Genomic DNA, 20200 nt, shown 5'->3' on the forward strand with positions numbered 1-20200 from the left:
TGGAAGCTCTTAGAAGCTACAGGATTATTTCGTTACAACCACAACATATGTTGGCGAGCACAATCCCAGATCAGTTGCAGCGTTCTCCCTGTGAGTCCCAAAGAATCATGGCCCTTGAAGAGTCCAAAAAGAGTTGTTGATTTCTAGGGCTGAAGTTTCTGCGCAAAAGACACCAGTTGGCACCACAAGGTGACCTGTGAAAGTTATCAGTGGAAACAGTTTGTGAGTCCTGGCCACCCACGCAGGGCATATAGCAGAGCTCAGACAACGGTGTACTCTGATTGAAAGTTGCCATGCTGGGGAGTCGTCCAAGTAAAGCAACCTGGCAGGCATCCGCTTAGCATTTGGTGTTCATTTTAGGAATACTGCCAGGTACATAAATGTAGCCAGGGAGAACACATGTCTTTAAGAAAGTGAAGAAAAGAAGAGAAAAGAAAAGAAAAGAAAAAGAAAGAAAAGAAAGAAAAGAAAGAAAGAAAGAAAGAAAGAAAGAAAGAAAGAAAGAAAGGAAGGAAGGAAGGAAGGAAAAAGAAAAGAAAAAAGAAAGAAAGAAAAGAAAAGAGAAAGAGAAAGAAAGAAAGAAAAAGAGAGAGAGAAAGAAAGAAAGGAAGGAAGAAAGAAAGAAAGAAAGAAAGAAAGAAAGAAAGAAAGAAAGAAAGAAAGAGAGAGAGAGAGAAAGAAAGAAAGAAAAAGAAAAAAGAGAGAGAACAGCAGAGAACTGAGTGGGCTGAGAAGCAGTTACTAACACTACCCTCTCCACCCCCCATGAGCTGCTTTAACTTTGATGACCAGCGTTCATTTGCAGATGTACATAGTTTCCCCTGACCTTGGCAGAATCAAGGAATTTATACAGTTAGCAGTTCTTGCACAATCTCTTGAAAAGAACAGCACAAATGTTCTATCCTTCAATGCCAGGCAGGCCTTCTTACTCCTCTCCATCTATTTTTCTTCCAGTAAATTAATTTACTCACTTAGGTTCTTGTGCTAAAATAAACTACTAGTTCTCCTTTTCTCCTCCTTCAACAACAGACTTCTGGAATCAATCTTTCTCTTTCTTTCTTTTTCTTTCTTTCTTTCTTTCTTTCTTTCTTTTCTTTCTTTCTTTCTTTCTTTCTTTCTTTCTTTCTTTCTTTCTTTCTTTCTTTCTTTCTTTCTTTCTTTCCTTCCTTCCTTCCTTCCTTCCTTCCTTCCTTCCTTCCTACCATCCTTCTTTCTTTCTTTCTTTCTTTCTTTTTTTCTTTCTTTCTTTCTTTCTTTCTCTCTGTGATGAATTTGGAGGGAAGAGCTACATTATCAGAAAACTTAATTATCTTAATAGGCTATAACTTTATGCAAGGCACTACATGCAAACAATTTTAAGAATGGTAGCTTTTCCAGCCTTATTACGATGATAAATGAAGTTCTTTTATCAATGTATCTGTTTGCAACACAGAGCCAGAGTACAAAGAGTTTTTCCCTGAGTCGAAGACAACCTCGGTATATTAATAAATCCAAGGTAACCACAGCTTTATGTATTAAATACCGTTTGGTACATAAACAATTTGAACCATCATCTTCATTAATTCTAATTAGGATGCCTAGAAGTCATGTTTAACACTTTCTGCCTCTTACTAAATTAAAGCTAAAATGCCTGCTTATGAAGCACCAGCACTAAAGAGCTAACAAAACATTTCTAATGGGCCGACTGTTTACCAAGTGCTGTATATGCACCTAATGTTACCCAGATTCACAATAAGGATGATTCATGGGCTGTATCAGCCTCAGCTAGACCTCAGAATGGACCAGCGGGATGCTGCAGGTTCATGAAAAAGAAGAAAAAGAGGACTTTCAGGATTCTAAGAAGTATGTGTTCTGTGACTTCTGTGGGAGGAAGAGGAAAACAGACATTTCCACAGCTACTTTTCTACTTGTCATTACTGATACGGGACATGGAGTGGGCTGAATGGTGGCACAAACTGGGACACGGAGCAATTTTTGATGAAACAATAAGGGAATAATACTGGTTTGTTGTTTTAATTTTTTAAATCAGGATGCCCAGGGGATGTTGACAATGCTGAAGACATGCTCCCCTCCTTATGGGGAAGGAAGTTAAAAGAAGACTACCTTTGTATGCGTTCATCCTAAAAACACGGGTAGAAATCTTTCTACAGGTTTTCCTTAGCTGAAAGAATAAAACACTTGTCGTTGATTTTATGTATTCACAGCTTTTGTTACAAGGAGATGTAGCATACCAAATAAAAACAAGAATCTGGGGACAGCCACCTGGATTCAAATTCTGACTCCAACCTTACTTGCAATATGACTGTGGACAAGTTACTTGATCTCTCTGTGCCTCAATTTTTCTTAACCCTAAAATGGAGATGCAGATAGAATACACAGTAAACACTCAAATAACAATTAACTATTAGTATTTCTTCTGCCATAGTTTACCTCTTATTCAGGTCTTGTTTTGTTTTTGAAAGAGAGAGTGAAAGAGAGAGGGAGAGAGAGAATCTCAAGCAGATTCCCTGCAGAGGCCCAAGCCTGACACAGGGCTCCATCTCAGGACCCAGAGATCATGACTCGAGCCAAAACCAAGGGTCAGACACTTAACCGACTAAGCCACCCAGGAGCCCCTTATTCAGGTTTTAACCAATGTTCTCAATGAGTAGTAATATTTATAAACAATAATAATAAGCTCTTTAATAGTATATCCTCGATACCAGGTACAGTTCTAAGCAATTTACAAATTTGAACTCATGTTATCCTTTCAACTAACTTTGGAGGTAAGCACTACACCCCGAGAAAAACGCTGGGGTATAGAAAGATTAACCTACTTGTCCAAAGGCTAACTAGTAAATGTCAGAGCTGGAATTCAGACTGAGCGGCCTGGCTTCAGAGTCCAGTCCCTTAACCACGACCCCTAACCACTAACCTCCTTCTTGAAAAGAAACCATTGTAAATAAGGCTCCTAACATCATAATTTATGCAAAAGAGATCTATGGAAATTTTAAGTTCAGTATATTGAAAACATATATTGCATGCAGGTAACAATTCAACTGCAACATAAAGCAGTAAGACTTTAAAAAAAACACCACAATTAACTTTCCCTCCAATTAATGGTTTTAGGAAACCTTAGGAGGGACAAGTTCTTCTTTGAAATGCTTGATATATAAGGTGAGCTAGGCCATCACTTGACAACAAGCTTATAGAAAGTAGAAGCCACAGCAACCTCATTTCCCAGAGCCCCTGGAAAGCCCTACCAATAATATGCCACACGTAGCCAACCACCCCTGTGGACAGCAGCCACACCGCAGCATGGATCAGGACTCTGGTCCTCCCCTGAGCCCCGGCACAAAACCGATGTTTGGGGGGAAATTAACTACCCTCAGATGGGATGTCATCCTCCAATACCCACTTTGTGTTTTTTTTTTTTAACTCATTTAGCCAACATATAGTACATCATTAGTTTCAGATGTAGAGTTCAATAATTCATCACTTGCAGATAACACCCAGTGCTCGTCACATCACGTGCCCTCCTTAATGCCCTTCACCCAATTACCCCATTCCCCCATCCACCTCCCCTCTGGCAACCCTCAGTTTGTTTCCCATAGTTAAGAGTCTCTCGTGGTTTGTCTCCCTCTCTGATGACTTCCCATTCAGTTTTCCCTCCCTTCCTCTATGATCCTCTGCACTGTTTCTTATATTCCACATATGAGTGAAACCATATAATTATCTTTTTCTGATTGACTTATTTAGCTCAGCATAATACCCTCCTGTTCCATCCACATCGATGTAAATGATAAGTATTCATCCTTTCTCTCCAATCCCCACTTTGAAATATCATGACATCAAATTAGGTTGATGATGTGAAGGACCAGAAGACTGTTCACTTGGTTAACTTAGGGTGAACTGATCAACTAACAAAACAGAATCCTGATCTATGACTACAAGAATTCTGTCATGACACTTGTTACCCTGCTTCAGGACCTGAAGCAGAAACATATCTATAAGCAACGTTTCCTTAAGACTAATGATTCTTCTTACAAAATAACTTTAGTTAGAACACCACAAACAAATGATGGCTAAAAAATATACAACAAAAAGTTTGGAGAAAACCAAAACCATTGGAAAAAATGCCTCTCACCCTTTTACTTCATAGTCTTCATGTTCATGTTCTAATGTATTATGATATGTTTCAACATATTCCAATAAATATTTATAATTTTCATCAAAGAGCTGTAGGACTAAAATGCAACACAGGTAAATTGTGACTTAGTTATCAGGGAGATGGATATTAATAACCACAATAAGCGATTACTACACTGTCACAAGAATGACTGAAATGAAAAACACTGAAAATACCAAGGGTTGGCAAAGACACAAAACAGTAGAGACTGTTCCCACTACTTGTGGGAATGCATCCTGGTTCAATCACTCTGAAAAACTGGACTGCAGTGTTTACTTAAGTTAAACACATGCATACATAAGACCCAGCATTCCATTCGATTCATAGAACAAAAAAAAATGCTTAAAACCATACCAAAAATGCATACCAAAGGTAGACGCAAGAATATGCATGCAGCATTACTCTCAATAACCCCAACTGGAACCCCCAATGTCTAGGAACAATAGGGTAGATAAACAATTGTGGTGTATTCATATAATGGAATGCTGTACGGCAATGATTTGCCAATTACTGCAACATACAATGTAGATAAATAAAAAAATCATAAGGCTGAGTGAAAGAATTCAATCACAAAATGATTCTGTTTATATAAAACTCCAAAAACAGGCCAAATGAACTTATGGTATGAGAAAAAAAATGATTGACAAGGGTCAAAAGGGGGAGTCTAGGGTGCTGGTGATACGGATTTCTTGAACCAGGGGGTCATTATGTGGGTGCTTACTTTGTGAAATCTCATCAGACTGAACACTTATGATTTGTGCATTTCAGGGCATATATGTTACGTATCAGTAAGAATGTTTACTTTAAAAGTAAAAAAGTAAATAAATAAAAAGAGGTCAAATATATATATACCTGTATTAGTCTATTATGGCTGTCGTCACAACAGCACAGATTGGGTGGTTTACCCAATAGAAATTTATTTTCTCACAGCTCTGGAGGCTGGAAGTTCATGATCATAGTGCTAGCAGGGTGGGTTTCTGGTGAGACCTCTCTCCTTGGCTTGCAGATGGCTTTCTTCTCGCTATGACCTCACATGTGCATATTCTTCGCATCTCTCTCTTATAAGGATACCAGTCCTACAGAGATTATGGCCCCACTCTTATGAGCTCATTTAACCTTGTTGCCTCCATATAGACCTTCCAAATACAATCAACATAGGAATTTGTGGGAGCTACAACTCCATTCATAACAAGCTCTATGATATTCTGTCTGTTACTTATTTTAAAATTCTTAATTATTTTTATATGAAATTTTCACATTTTCAACCTCCGAAGCTTTCTAAAGTACCTAGTGGTTCCCAAGTAGTTTTAAAAGTCTTTACAAATAATATACTTGTAAAAATATAATTCTAAGGTTTCAAAGTTATACAGGAATTATTTTTAATTCAAGGGCAGGAATATAATCTAACTGTAAGACATTTTTAAATAGATCTCACTTATAGTGACTACTTTTCCAGTATCAATTGTACATATGCCCCAGCCACAGACAAGTAAGTAACATACACTGACACAAGTCAATTGTTTAACAAAACGTCTACTTATGATAAGAAAAAAAATACTTAAAAGATGTTCTTCCAGATTATTTAATAATCTAACATATGCTTATTTTTATTATCCACCATGAATGAATGAATGAATGAATGATGAAACCATTTCTATTACATACATGGCAAGGTAGCTTTTGCTTATTTTCAAATAGCAGCAAAATATGAATGCTGCTTTAAACAGAAGAGATTAAATTATCAAAGCAAAACTGGTTTTTAACACAGCATTCTTGCCAAAGACAAGATAGAATGAAGCTAGCATTTCAGGGTTCTTGATGCCTGTGTAATCATGATCCCCAATCCATGCCATAGCAAGCACCTTATTCTGCTGAGATTCAAGGAGACGGGCTTTATTTCAAGGAGATGGACCTTTAGGATAGATTTTTTTTGTTTTGTTTTCTTAAATGCTCACATATATTTTGGCAATATATATCTAAATTTACAGTAAGTAGTTTAACAGCTCTCTTTATTATTTTTTTATTAAAGATTTTTTTTAATGTACTCATTTGAGAGAGAGAGAGAGCCCAAGAGAGACAGCACAAGCAGGGGTGAGGGGCAGATGGAGAAGTAGACTCCCCCCTGAGCAGGGCCTGAGCCAAAGGCAGATGCTAAACCAACTGAGCCACCCAGGTGCCCCTCTCTTTATTATTTATAATTGTGTTTCAAGCACAGAATCTCACACACATCACCAAGAACACAAAGTCAAAAGGAAGTTATCATGACAAAAAGCAAATTCCAGATAACTTATATGCAGTGAGGCAATCACTCCTTAACGAATGAACTTAATGAATTAAGTTCTCAAAACACCATGACAAGGGAATTCAGAGACAAAGAGACAACTGGAAAAATGAAGTCCAGTGATTGTCTTGAAATGACATTTTTACAGAGCTACAATGAGCAATAATGGGCTCTGTACTATTAATTTCTATTCACAATATCTTGCTCACTTGAAACATCAGTTTTTCTTTCCACGTAATCTCAACAAGCTGCTTGTCATTTTGTGTGGCTTTTGCCACAACTACTCTGGGTCCTAAGAAGCTTATTCTTTCCTGCTTCAGGTCCTCGAGTGTTCGGCACAGATGATGACTCACGGTTGTGGATTCTCACTACTCTGGTTCAATCTCCTTGTCCCAGAGGCAGAATAAATATGGATGCTTGAAATGGAAAAGGCCTTGGGTAACTTTCCTTTAACTGACTCACCAAACCTAAGTAACTATTTCTCAAGACCCTTCATTCATTCTCAGAACCATGACGACTGCATTCTGCCCACGATGACATCAGGCCAATGCACACACCTTTGGCTCCTCTTATACCCTTCCCAGCTCCTTCTGACACCATTAAAACATAGCTCCAGGGCTGGGCCTTGCTTGGCTCCATCTTCTTTTCTCTTTCTAAATGTTTCTTAGCAAAATAGCTCCATTCTTTCTTAACCAACTCTTTTTCTAACTTCCTGTCACTGAAACAATTCTTAATTGGCACGGACCAGAACCAAGAATTTTCCAGTTGCGTGTCAGTTACTCAGGCGTACCTTTGGCACACTTGACGGTGCAAGGCAGGAACACATGGCCTAGGAGGGATCATCCTTTGTCTGTGTCAGGACCGCGGGAGGAGGCAGCAACCAGCCAAGAACAGAATCCCTGCTGGTGCAGCAGGTGAAGCCATTTCAGCTCAACTGCTTCTAACTAACTGTGGGGGCAGAGGTGTGGGAGTGGGGACACCAGAAGGAACGGGGAGAGTGGCAAGCAAAAGAAATGGAGCAGCTTTTCCAATGGACCACCATCGTTTTGGGGGACGAGGGGTCACCGACAAATTACTTCTGAGCACAAGAGCCAGAAACCAGGGGTCCTTCAGCCACAGGATCAGGTTCTGTCTAGCACTGTCCTGCACAATTCCATCTCCACTGAGAAGGGTTAGGTGAAGATACACACCTGTACCCTGAAGAGACTTCAGTCTAGTGCATAACCTATCGTCCTCGGGGATGGGGCCACCTGTGTCCTTGCTCCGGCAACTCAAGTCCTTTCTGTTAGCACATGTGAATGTTCCTATGTTGAAGATGCTCACGCTATTCGGGGGACAGCTGCAAACTGTTGCACAGGAATGTACCACATGTTACCTGGAACAAAGGCTCTGTCTCCAAAGGCAGTTTACCTTATTCCTCAAAGACAGCACGCGCTTTATTTAACCTTAGTAGCCTCAAACATTCCAAGACCAAACACGATTTCCTCTTTTACCATCCAAACCCTAAGAGGGAAGAAGAAAACTCAAGCTAGGGGAACACCAGTATTTCAATGTCGTAGCTGGCGATACGGATGCCCACTGAGATCCCCTCGTCCCCAGCCGAAAAAAAAAAACCAACTCAAATCTGTAATCATTGCTGCTGGAGTTCACTCATTCTGTGATGAAGAAATCCTTTTTCCTGGCAATCCCAACATGCCGAGAAAGGGTGTAATTACTGCACAGTCTCACTTAAAATTGAAATATTTTAATTATCACGTGAAATGGCACACTTTTCACTTCAACTAAAAGTACAATAATACCATATAAGTTTTAGCGATAATGGTATAAAATCACCTTAAAAAAAAAAAAACTAAACTCATTTGACTATACTTCTCCAGACCAGAAATTTAAAAGCTCTCTTACCTGACGAACAAAACTATTTGAGGTAGTGTCAGAAGAAGTGCTCCCATCAGATCCTTTAAATCTGTTTTTCCTTCTAGCTCCTTTTCCATAAGACTACAAAAAAGAAAAAGAAAAAAAAAAAGACAAATGAGAAATCTAGGCCTACTGCTAGAAAGAGGTAAAAAACCCAAACAAAATATAAATCGCCACCATATGGGCAGCATTTGAAAATCATTATTGCTGGAATCACCAATATTAATTTCAAAACAGTGAGTTTATAGGGAGCAGAGGTTTCTAGACAAAGCATTTAATAACTCTTGAATTACAACAAGTTATGCTATCTGTTAGCATATCGGTCATCAAGAGGGGCAAAGCCGCCAAAGATAAAACATTTAAAAGTAAGCATTTTGAGGCAGGAGAGCACAGAGCTACAGCAGTAAGTTAGGAGAGAAGGTAATGTGTCAAAGCCTCTTGGACAGCATGAATGCAACAGTTTTGTAGATCATGAAATGCTGTTTCCAAGTGCCCCTGGGCCTCCATTTTTGCTCTTTTTCATGTTTTAATTTGTAATCCCATAGGTACTTGTAAGAACTATATGGTAGCTGAAGAACACTGTATAATATGAATTCTGATTACCTTGAAATATATATATATTTATATATATGTATATACATGCACACACACACACACACACACACAGGTCTACATGGAACACTAATGAAAACACGGTGCCAATTCCTCACATAATCCTATGAATCTAGAGGCTGCTTTCAGAAGTGGTGAAAGAGCTCTGTAAGTGGTAGTGAATTAGATGAAATTAAAATGCCTAATAAAAATGTCTGGCCCATTGTTGCAATGTTTGAATGTGATATGAAAATCTGGTGGTTTTTTTTTTAAAGATTTTATTTATTTATTTGACAGAGAGAGAGAGACACAGTGAGAGAGGGAACACAAGTAGCGGGAGTGGGAGAGGGAGAAGCAGGCTTCTTGCGGAGCAGGGAGCCCGACACGGGGCTCGATCTCAGGACCCTGGGATCATGACCTGAGCTGAAGGCAGAGGCTTAATGACTGAGCCACCCAGTCGCTCCGAAAATCTGGCTTTTTAAACACTTAGTGATTTTGCTGAGAATTTGAGAAAAATAAATTTTATAGAATAATAACAATAAGACAAGCATTTAAGAACGGGATGTTAAAAGTAAGACCATTTGCCTCAACAACAGAATTGAGCAAAGCATGAACATAGGCAAATGACCTTGCTTTTTAATTATATCTACAGTTTATACTCGGAGCACTAAGAGCAAACTACGCATCAATCTCTGCTTAATTCTAGGCATAGGTAAAGTTGTTGCAAATACTGAACATTAACATATAATTGAAAAATAGCTCCAAACTGAGCTTTACAGTTTAATGCACATAGGCTGGAATCCTGCCATAGCAGACCATGAGCAAATGTCTTAACTGCTCCAAACACCAGTCTTCTCATCCTTAAAATGGGGATACTGCTACTTACCTCACAGGGTTAAATGAAATGAAATAATAGATTTATAGCATTTAGTATAAGACCTAGTACATGATAAAGGCTCAGAATAATATTTTTAAAAAAGCAATATCCACATACAGATTGAAGAGGGGTAAAGTTGGGGTGAAGTACATAACATGGTCAGAATGCTTGGGCTCAAAGAGACTTCATAAGATTATCAGCATTTACAAAAGTTATTTTTTTTAAATCAGGGTTCAGGTTTTGAAAATACTACGTTGTTATATTTGATATACACAGATGGTTTTCATTAAAAAAAAAGAAATATCTTATAAGCCATGGTATACGTAGCACTTAGGCAAACTAAGACCTATTACAAACATTTGTGTTACGAGTAACTTAGATGACTTTGCAATCAGTGAGGGGGTGGTATAATCTTAAAGCAAAAATTTTTCTTAACCATGTTTGTTCTCTTTCAAGTATCTACGGGATTTATACAATACAAATGTGTTTCCATGGCATTTAATTAACTCTCAACTTCATAAAAGGAAAGACAACCTAGGCTGGGTTTTCACAGTGTATCATACAAGGCTCTCCTCACTTAGCAGCTTATTCTTCTTACTTATGTAAACATTATTCAGTAAACTGTTGAAAAATAACATTCTTTCAAGAGCGTTCTTCCTTTTCCGATTATTATATAAAGGTTTGGACAGAGTGTCTTCCAAAGCCTAAGAACACAAAAATAAAACATGAAAAGTTTTTTAAAATTAAAAATATTTTTTATATTATTGCACACGGAAAAAAACTTATTACCTTTGAAAGCATTTTTTTTAAGGCCTAACGTGTTTCTTGGGGGGGGGGGAGGAAGGGGCAAACTTATGTTAAACACACTATTTTTCCTTTTTCTTTTTTTTAAACATATATTTTTCTTCATGAGGAGCATAAATTATCTTTGAGAACAAAGACAAAATACAATCTTACTCCATCATGATGTGTCTTTCTAGTACCATTTTGAAATGGGTGGAAAGAGAATATGAAATTCTATCATTGTCATTTGCTTCAGATTTTTCATGATAAATACGTTTTATTATTCAGCTGCTTTGGTGTGTAAGCTTTTTTGCGGCTGCTCACAAATGCACAACAGGCACTGTGAAAACCACACAATTTTTAAGACATTCAGTCCTAGAGGAGGAGACAGTTCTCTGCAAGAAATTAGACACATTTTAAAAAGTGTTTAATTTTAAATGTATGTTAATTTTTCCAGGCCCCTAGGGATACTACTCATAAACATTACTTCGGGTGCACTTAGCTACCTATACAACATATACCTAAGTATATATATTAGATTATCAGAGTTTTCAACTGTACTAAGGCACAGTTTACACACTAAACAAACAAAGAAACAAAAAGAAAAAAAAAACAATTATGGTTGAATTCCACGCAAATTGGTGATAATTTTGAAAAATCTATATTGTCCTTTAATCACTTAAATTTATGGAGAAAGCTTTATTGAAAGTATTAACTTGTTCATGTCTTAATAGTGATGTAGCAAATCCTTATTAATTATGTATCATATTAAATCTAAAATAAATAGATATGCTTAATTACACTTCTGTTCTCTTACTAATTTCAGCAGTCATTTCTCTTCCATAGTCTCCTTTTTAATTTTTAATGTTTTTATAACAATATCCTAGATCAAGGGGAAAAAAGCATCTTTTGGAAAGCTAATACAGTCCATTTCAATGTACTTTAAAAAATGTTAGTGAAAATTTATACTACCATTACAAAACAAAGTTTCCTTTGATCCAATGCATATTTAAAATTAAGTCCATCTTGCTGGAATTACTTATTCTTTAGTTACTCTAAATCCTTGAAAACGAGGACTAGAGTGTCTCATCTGCAGGAATTAAAGAAAGAAAGAAAGAAAGAGTAAAAGCCAAATCTTCCCAAAATGGAAAAAGACAGGAAAGATTAATTATTCAAATATTTACTTGACTCAGTTTGGAAAAGAAGTATAGTTTTCTTAGTTCAGGGGCTACTTCAAATGCAGCCTCTTTTAGGACCAGTGGTTTTTCTAACTTTTTTTTTTTAGCAACACTAAATATATGAACAACCAATATATGAAACAGTTCACAATCAGAGTCACCCAGATTTCAGGAAGTAAAAGGCAGAGGAGAAAGAGAGTTTGGGTTTGGCCAGAGTGCAAAGTGTAACCCATCATACTCTCCCTGACACACGCAGACCCCTAAGTCCTTTTTGGAGCACTGTCTGTAAAGCCACTAATTTCTACTCATTTCCTATTAGTTATATGAAGCTTCATGAAAACAAAGTATGTCACCATAGCAGAAAGGAGAAAAAGAAAACCATAAACCGAAATTCTTTCACTTCTCCTAAAACACCAACCAAGCTAAGTCAGATTTCAGAAACTAGAAAAAAAAATTAAGAAATTTCCACAAATATATAAATGACTTATTAAAATGATATCCGACATTCCTCATGATGTTAAATATCAGCTTCGCGTAAATGAATGTCTTCCTTGATACTAAATAATTTTGAAACTGGGCTGTAGTTTTAAAATCAGCACATAAATGTTTTTATATTTCACAGGTAATTGAAATCTAATTTCTCTATAGTTGAAATGGACAATAGTAGCTAATTTTAGAAGTTGCCAGTCAACTGGAGATTTGAGCCCAGCTGTGCACGCAAAGTTGGCGTGGCAGACCCTGGGGACAGCTTGAAGAATGATGCTGCTTCTGTGGTTGAGAGATTGGGTGACAGTTCTCCTCCCTACAAATTGCTCCCCATGAGCATAACGCTGATACCTGAAATTAGTTTCCACCCCTCTCGATTAACATTCATTGATATTTATATTTATTTATATTTATCCCTTTGAATTGCAGACAATCGCAGCGAGAATGATCCAGAGAGAAATCAGACATTAAATCTCCTCATTTACTGACAGCTCAGTATGAACGGGGTTGTCAGATCCTTTACTTTAAGGAGTGAAGTGATTTAGACTACCTCCCTAGGAAAAGGGAGGTAGGACATAAGTTCTGTTCAATATGGATCAGTTTACACAGAAGCAGAAAGGAATCAAGAGGCAGCATAAATAGAACTCTTTTGGGGGGTCTGGAGGTAGAGAAGGAAGGAGGGACAAGGCCAGGCAGCAGAAAAATGTCTAGTGGGAAATTCCAGGGGCAGGAAGGGCAGGAGAAGGCCAGCGACCAACTCTGCCCTCTTCATAAGCTACCTCCAGGCAGGCCTGGAGAGAACTCCGAGACAGACTTCGTTCCTTGTGTTGGTGGCATAACTAATTCTAACTCCTTGTCACTGTGAAATTAAAGAGTGCCACCACCCCCTATGGGGTTAACACGTTTTGCTCAGCTTTTCTTGAAAGGACCAAAGCTACATAATTGTATAATTCAATGGAATTAAATCCAGCAACAGGTAGACTAAGTCTTTCCACTAAAGGAAAGACAAAAAGAGCCATAAAATCGACAAGACCAACCGAACCTCACATCACTCAATCAGATATTACATTTCACATTTTAAAACACACTCGGAAACTCTGATTGGCATGTTTTTAAATTTCTCCCATGCAACACCAGAACAAAAATACCATTTAAGAGGAAAGTGATGGGGGTTAGTAGTGAAGGTTCTAGCAAAACATAAAACACAAGACCCGTGATAATTATGTTGGGAGACTGCAAGAGACTGAGCTGTACCTCAGACCTACAAGTGTTTCTGGAAAACCGTACTGACATGGCTCAAGAGCCACAGGAGAGCGGTTGCTGTTCTTTTTAGATAAAGCTCCTTGCTGCAGCGATTCAGGATGTTGCCATTACCAGGCTGTATGACTACGACACGCTTGAAAAGCATCTGGCAAATTCAGCTGGGGTGGAACCAGCTGGGTTCTGTTGCTAGGAGCAAAACAAACAGGGACCTCTGGTTACTGTCTGTTCATTTTCAGGTGTGGCGAGAGGTGCTGGTTACAATCTCTTTGTGGCCTAATGGTACTGAGATGCTCTTGTTTCTTGCCCATCTCCTCCCGTGTCTCCATCCTACTCTCTCAATGCCTCCCACCTGCTTCCCATCCACACAGCCTCTGTACACAGTCAATTCCCCTCCCCAGAGATCTACCAGTGCCATATTTTAGACCACAGCTGTCCAACAGAAATATAATGCAAGCCACATGTCACCGAAATTTTCTAGTAGCCATACTAAACAGGGAAGCGGCAACAAGGGAAACTAATTGCAGCGATATATTTTACTGAAACCAATATATCCGAAATGTAATCATGGCCACCTGTCTTCAATGTAAGAATGATTAATGAGATGTTGTATATTCTTTATTTCATATCGAGTCTCTGAAATCTGGTATTTTATATGTATAAGCACATCTCAGTTCAGGCTTACGTGTGGCTAGTGGCAGGAGCAGCGGACAACGCAGATGTGGAGCTCTGGAGGGAGAATACTAAATTAGCACCCAGACTTTGTAGGTAGACTGTGTCCAAGTTTGCGCTGAAGCTGTGCAGCAGGTCACCTACAAAGCGATGCAATCTGCTTAAATCAGATTGTAGTTAGGTTGCCAACTCGCCTCTCCCGTAAGAAATAATATTCATGTTGTTTATGACAATGTGCTGGAGGGAAAGGGTTGGAATGTAGGAGGGTGCCCCATCCCTAGGCAGGATTCATTAACATAAAAAAGGAAACTGGGCAGTCTGTGAATCTGCATCTTTTGCTTTGTTCAAACGGAACTTGGAATAAAATCCAGAGGTAAAACAGGATTCTTAAAACCAAAGATTGCTTAGAGACACCATTTGCAAGTGAAAATTCCATTTTTAAGTATCAGTATCAGAAAAAGGGGGATGCTCCTGAGATGCCCCCCCCCTTTCCAGGTGGTTTTACTGCTGTCCTGTCCTGCAAAGAGAGATGGAATAGAGTCTTTGCCAAGCTCTCACCGCCCTATGATGCCATGATTTATTAGATATAAAATAAACATGGCAATGTTTCCCCTCACATCATCGAGGTGATATAAACACAATTCAAGGAAAACTGCTTTCATTTTTGGAAGGTAGAGAAAGCAAGGAAATGGATGGGGATGCAGTTGAATATTTATACCTCTAACCTGCTTATAAGAGCCTTTCCTCCCCTTTTCCTGTCTCTCATGTCCACTCACTTGCCAATTCCTGTACACTGAGTCTTTGAAATGTCCCACGCATGGGCCTCTCATCTCCATTATCTTTCCTCTCCCTTCAGTTTAAGCTTTGTTATCTCTTGTCCAAACTGTTAGACCAATTTTCCATCAGGCAGCTCCACCTCTGGACTCCTGAAACTCTAAAATACCTTCCAGAACATTCCCAGGTGAATCTTCTGAATGAGCTGTTATGCAACTCCTTGGCTGAACCCTTTCCATGGTTCTCCATCATTTCTTACACTGCTGATTCCAACACCTCCAAGGTGTGGCCTCAAACTGTCTTGTCAGTCTTACCTCTAACTATGCCTGATCCCTACCTTTCCGTACTCTCTTCAAGCTACACATGAGAAATACGTGATAAGATTTATAACTTCTGTGACTTTACTTCCCGTATGGCTCCCACCATCTCTCTAACAATCTCTGGTCAAATCTCATCCATCCTTTGAGTCTCTTCTCAAAAGCCACCTCTTCTATGAAGCTCTTACAGATTATTCCGCGTAGAATGCCTGTTGATCTTTACTCCTTGGAAACCACGTAAGATTCAGTACTTCTCTTAGTCCTATTACCAGACAATTGTCGTACAAGTGACACACTGGCAGCTACTGGAATATCCGTTCTTTGAAGACAGCAGTGGTGTCTCCTCATATCTGAATCATTTCCACATTGCAGTTAACAACAAATACTTGTTGACTTATATTTAACGACATAAATCACTAAGTGAATTTAGTATTCCTTATCTAAATGCAGTCATGCTTTCAGTCAGCCTTAACTTTGATCTCCAGGAATTCATGAACTCTTTTTATCATAAGAATAAAAATTTTTTTTAAAAAATCCCTGAAGGAAGATCAAAGGAAAAAAGGGTCTAAGAGCCCTTTCTTCTATCAAAATTCAAGACCTTCATCCTGGAATAACAGAGTTCTCGGAGTACATTTCTTACTCTCATCTAACCTGGTTAAGTGTCTAGATAAAATCACAAGTCTAGAACAAATGTGACATTTGTTGGTAAGAATTCAGGTCCCCTGGCAGAAACTAGATGGAAATGTAGGTGATTCGTTACATGTCCCCCCTCTGCTTCAGCAGCCGAACAGCCCAAGGTTGACTAAAATCTAGCTGTCCTACCCCTATGAAAGAAATGGGTTTCTGATTACACAACTTCTTGGTTTCTACATTTTTCCTCCATCTCAAATCAAAGTGAATTATGTGTTTTAAGTAAGCAAGGTTATTTCCCAGTGGTTAAAGAAAGTTCACTAAAGCTCCACGATTATGCCACTGGAACGACCATTATTAACGGTATCAAAATACCTGGAGCAGTCAACTTCCATCCCCTATCAAAACAACAGTGGCAACAAAACATTTGTAACCTTTATTAGGGTGTCCTACTCCCGCCCCCATTGCTACAGGAAATAATACTCTAACATGGATCTCTCTCTACAAATATAAAATATATAAATAACACATTTATAAGTTTTGTGTAAGTCTAGTAATACGTCACCACCACATTTACAATCTAGCAAATGCAGGCCGGAAATCAACAAGCCCGTATCGCTAGGCAAAGAGATATTTCTCCAAAATGATGCTTGAAATAGAAGCCTAACTCCTTCACAGCGCTCCCCAAGCAGCCCCACAGCTGGGAGTCTGAAGTCATTTGCCTGCTAGGATAAAAGTTGAGAGACTCCTTACCGCTGAGACCTGGAGGTGTCTGTAATCCAAACTGTACCTGCCAAAGCCTTACGTAAAAGCCAGCACCTTATCATTGCCCAACGCCTACAACTGACATCTCTTATTTCACAACTGAGCAGCAAACCGGAATTTTTCCAGAAACCGCTACTCCTCATCGGAGAGAAAGGTGGTCCTGAAGCTCCCCGGAATGGATAACATTTCAGGGGAAATGGAAAAATAAAAACTTTCGCGTCCCCAACTCGCTCTCTTAGGAGAAAGAAACGAGGAGGGGTGCAGGCAAACGGGGGCACGAGGAGAGCTGAGCTGTCAAGGCGGCAGAGCTACCCAGGTGCGGGGCGGGGGGGCAGGGCTGCGCCGGGAGACCCGGGTAGCAGGCCCCCACCCATGCCCCCCCTGCCCACCTCTCCCCCTCCCCCTCCCCCCCCCGTCGCCCCCTTCCCACCCCTGCCCCGAGCTCGCCCGGAAGGGTCGGCGTGGGAGCCAGAGCCGCGGGGAGCCGAGCCCCTCCCGCCCACCCGGACTCACGATCTTGAGCAGGTCCAGTCCACTCGCCTGGTTCATGTCTCTCCATGTGCGTCTCCCGGGAAGGGGCGAGGAGGGCTGGCTGAGCAGCCCCGGGGCAGCCTCTGAAGACCGGGAGGTCTCCCCCCGCCCCTTCCCACTTGCTTTTCGGAAGCAGAGAAAAATGGAAGCCGCAGAAGAGCCCCGGACAGGCGAAAAGGGGCAGGGTCCCCGGCGCCAGGAGGGGAGAAGTGGGTGGCAAAGGGCGAGGGGAGAGGAGGTGGCGGAGGAGACCCAGGCCGGGGGGAGCGGCAAGGCGAGGGATCCGAGCGGAGGAGGCGCCGGGAGGGCGGGAGGTCGGCGCCCCGGCTGTTCACAAAGAAAGGAGAAGGCGCGGCGCTCTTGCTACCTGTGCGGCCGCTCCGAGCGCCCCCGCGGGAGCCGCGTTCTCCAGCAGTTCCATCTGGATCTCCTGCGCCACCGCCGCCGCCGCCGCCGCTGTGGGAGGCGACCTGGACATGTCGCTTTGGACCATTGGCGAGAAGTCGGCTCGAAGCTAGCAGCCAGCCCCTCGCGGCGGGTCCCCTCCTCCCCTCCCCCCGCCCCCCGCTTCCCGCTCCGCGCCCCGGGGGCCGCCCGGGGCTCGGAGCCGCGCTCGCAGCTCTCAGGGCGCGGGGCGGGGCCGGGCCATTTTTGAAAAGCGAGACGCGGGGCGGCGGACGCTTTCCGACGCGCCGCCCCGTGGGCTCGCGGCCGGGCGGCCGGGCAGGGCGAGCGCAGAGCGGCGGCGGCGGCGGCGACGGGAGCCGCGGGCGCCGGGGAAGGTCCTCGCCGGGAGGGAGGGAACCCGCGGAGCGCGAGCCCAGGGGGAGGCGCGTCGGAAAGCGAGAGTGACAAGGCAGCCGAGCGCCGAAAAGTTCCCCGCGGGAGGCGCGGGCCGCGTGGGCTCCGGCCCAGCCGCTGCGCGTCGCCGTGGCACGCGCGCTGGAAAGTTTTCAAAGCCACGAAAGCGAGGCCTTGCGCCCGGGAGCTTCCTCGCTCGGGCTGCCGGGCTCGGCTTCCCCTTGCTCCCCAACCACCTCGCGGGAAGCCTGGCAGCCTGCGGGCGGGAGCGGGGCGGGAGCGGCAGAGATCGCCCGGGCTCCGTTCCTAAACTGGGCGTCGGGAATCTGTGCAGGCGGCCGGCGGCCCCCGGGGGCGGGCGCCTGCCGGGGACCTCCCGTCAGCCGTTGAAGGCACTTGATGGTGGCCGTAATGGGGAGGCAGGAAAGACGTGGGGCTGAGGACCCGAGCATCTTGCAGCTGGCCTCCTCCGCTAGGTCCAGAAGCACCACTTCCCAGCCCCAGTCCGAAGTTTTTCCTTCGTGACGCCTGTCTCATTACTCTTTGCCCAACAGCACTGCTTTCCTCACAGAGTGCACTTTTCCTACCAAGTGGGGAAGTCTTCCTGTCACGTTTCGGGCAAAATAAGCACTTCTTTACTATCCTGGATTCTTGGTAAAGAGAGTAGTGGACATAGCAAGAACATTTCACTTAGCACTCCGTTTAGATATTCCGAGTAAGACTCCTTTTTCTACCAGAGGGTGCCTCTTATTTCAACAACTTTTACTACAGCGGAACTCAGTAGAACCAGTCTTCGAGGCGTCGGTGTTGTTGTGTAACAATGCGACGTGTACGGCTTTGTGTGCTGAAATATACATGCAGAAATTTACTCCAGTAGGCTTCAACTGCCTTTTCTATTTTGCCATGGCATATTAAATTCCTGTAGGACACAGCACTTGTTCTTCTCACAGATCAACGGTTTAAACCTAGCTCCATCATTCGCTAATTTTAGTCAGGCTGAAAGAACAGGTTTTGGTAAGGTTAAAAATTAGGCATATCCATTGTGTCACTGATTTTCCTAATCTTTGACGTTAAAATGGTCATTTTTACTTAAATTTTCGTGAATGTCAAATAGAAGCACCGGAAATATTGGATAATAATAATAATAATAATAATAATAATAATGTGACATTTTGAAAAACAATAGACTGGGAAGCTGGGAGGCTATTGGTTAGGATATGGGTGAGTAGCCAGATGACAAAGGAGAGAGCACCCTTTGCTTTGTAGCCATGGCTGGAAGCCTCCCCAAAACCCTGGCTAAGAATTGGGAAGCGGGGGAAACAGCAGTGTTTTTATATGTGTTCATGTGTATATGCATACATGTATATACAAAAAATACAAAAGATATTTAAAGTTTTGGATTTATTGTTTATACTAACTTCATGATCTGCTGATGACATCACCCTCCTAGATCTATTCATTTAACAAAACTGTTCAGTTTTCTTGAGAGAGTGTTCACATTTCAGGGATAACATTAAGTCTAGTTCTCTATTAGACTGGAAGCTCTGTGTGGGTAGGAGCCCCTCATATTCATCAGGGCACATTCAGAATCTGGCAAGTTGCCCTGAGTTCTTTCAATAGTCAGTCAATAAAGTATGACTCAAGCTACTATTGTGTACCACTGGAAGAATACAGACAACAAAAACCAGGTCTCTTGAGGCTTACAGTCTAGCTAATAAGCACTTAGAAACCAATCAATACACCCTTGTTGAAGGAAGGAAGGTAGGAAGGAAGGGAAGGGAGGGAGGGAGGAAGGGGGGAAGCATTCTAACATGGTTTTTAAAAGCACCCAGTTTGATGAAACTTAGTGTTTTCCCAAGACATCTGTGTGATTTCTTATAGTATACTTATCTGCGCATTAATTCTTTCTCTATAACCTGTGTTAATTTAATTAGTATATTCAACAGTAACACAATACAATGACCCATTCAGACTCTCGTCTGCTTTTTGAAGGTTTCAAATAAAATGTAAGGCAATGTAACCCCTACTTAAAAAAGGAATAAATGTCAGAATAAATATAGATAAAGTTTGAGAGGGGCGCCTGGGTGGCTCAGTCGGTTAAGTGTCTGCCTTCAGCTCAGGTCACGATCCAGGGTCCTGGGATGGAGCCCCGTGTCCAGGCTCCCTGCTCAG

At 41.5% G+C, this 20200-nt stretch overlaps 1 protein-coding gene across 6 annotated transcripts in view; it reads right to left on the reverse strand.

Annotated features, from left to right (window-relative positions):
• Positions 1 to 17788, reverse strand: part of CACNB2 (calcium voltage-gated channel auxiliary subunit beta 2) — a 391004-nt gene extending 373216 nt beyond the window's left edge. For 3 of the 6 annotated variants that reach the window (XM_073885589.1, XM_073885593.1, XM_073885588.1), the window contains exons 1-2: positions 17595 to 17788; positions 8352 to 8444 (exon numbers count right to left, since the gene is read on the reverse strand). In XM_073885589.1, the coding sequence (XP_073741690.1) occupies positions 8352 to 8444; positions 17595 to 17720 (219 nt within the window). In that variant the 5' untranslated portion in view covers positions 17721 to 17788. Of the gene's footprint in view, positions 1 to 8351; positions 8445 to 13532; positions 13792 to 17209; positions 17551 to 17594 lie in introns of those variants that run through there. The other 3 variants (XM_073885592.1, XM_073885591.1, XM_073885596.1) reach the window with 3 other exon arrangements.
• Between the last annotated feature and the right edge of the window lie 2412 nt (positions 17789 to 20200).

The sequence above is a fragment of the Callorhinus ursinus genome, unplaced genomic scaffold (genome assembly GCF_003265705.2).
Source record: "Callorhinus ursinus isolate GAN/ISIS: 27379988/994484 unplaced genomic scaffold, GSC_fseal_2.0 scaffold63, whole genome shotgun sequence".
Lineage (NCBI taxonomy): Eukaryota > Metazoa > Chordata > Mammalia > Carnivora > Otariidae > Callorhinus > Callorhinus ursinus.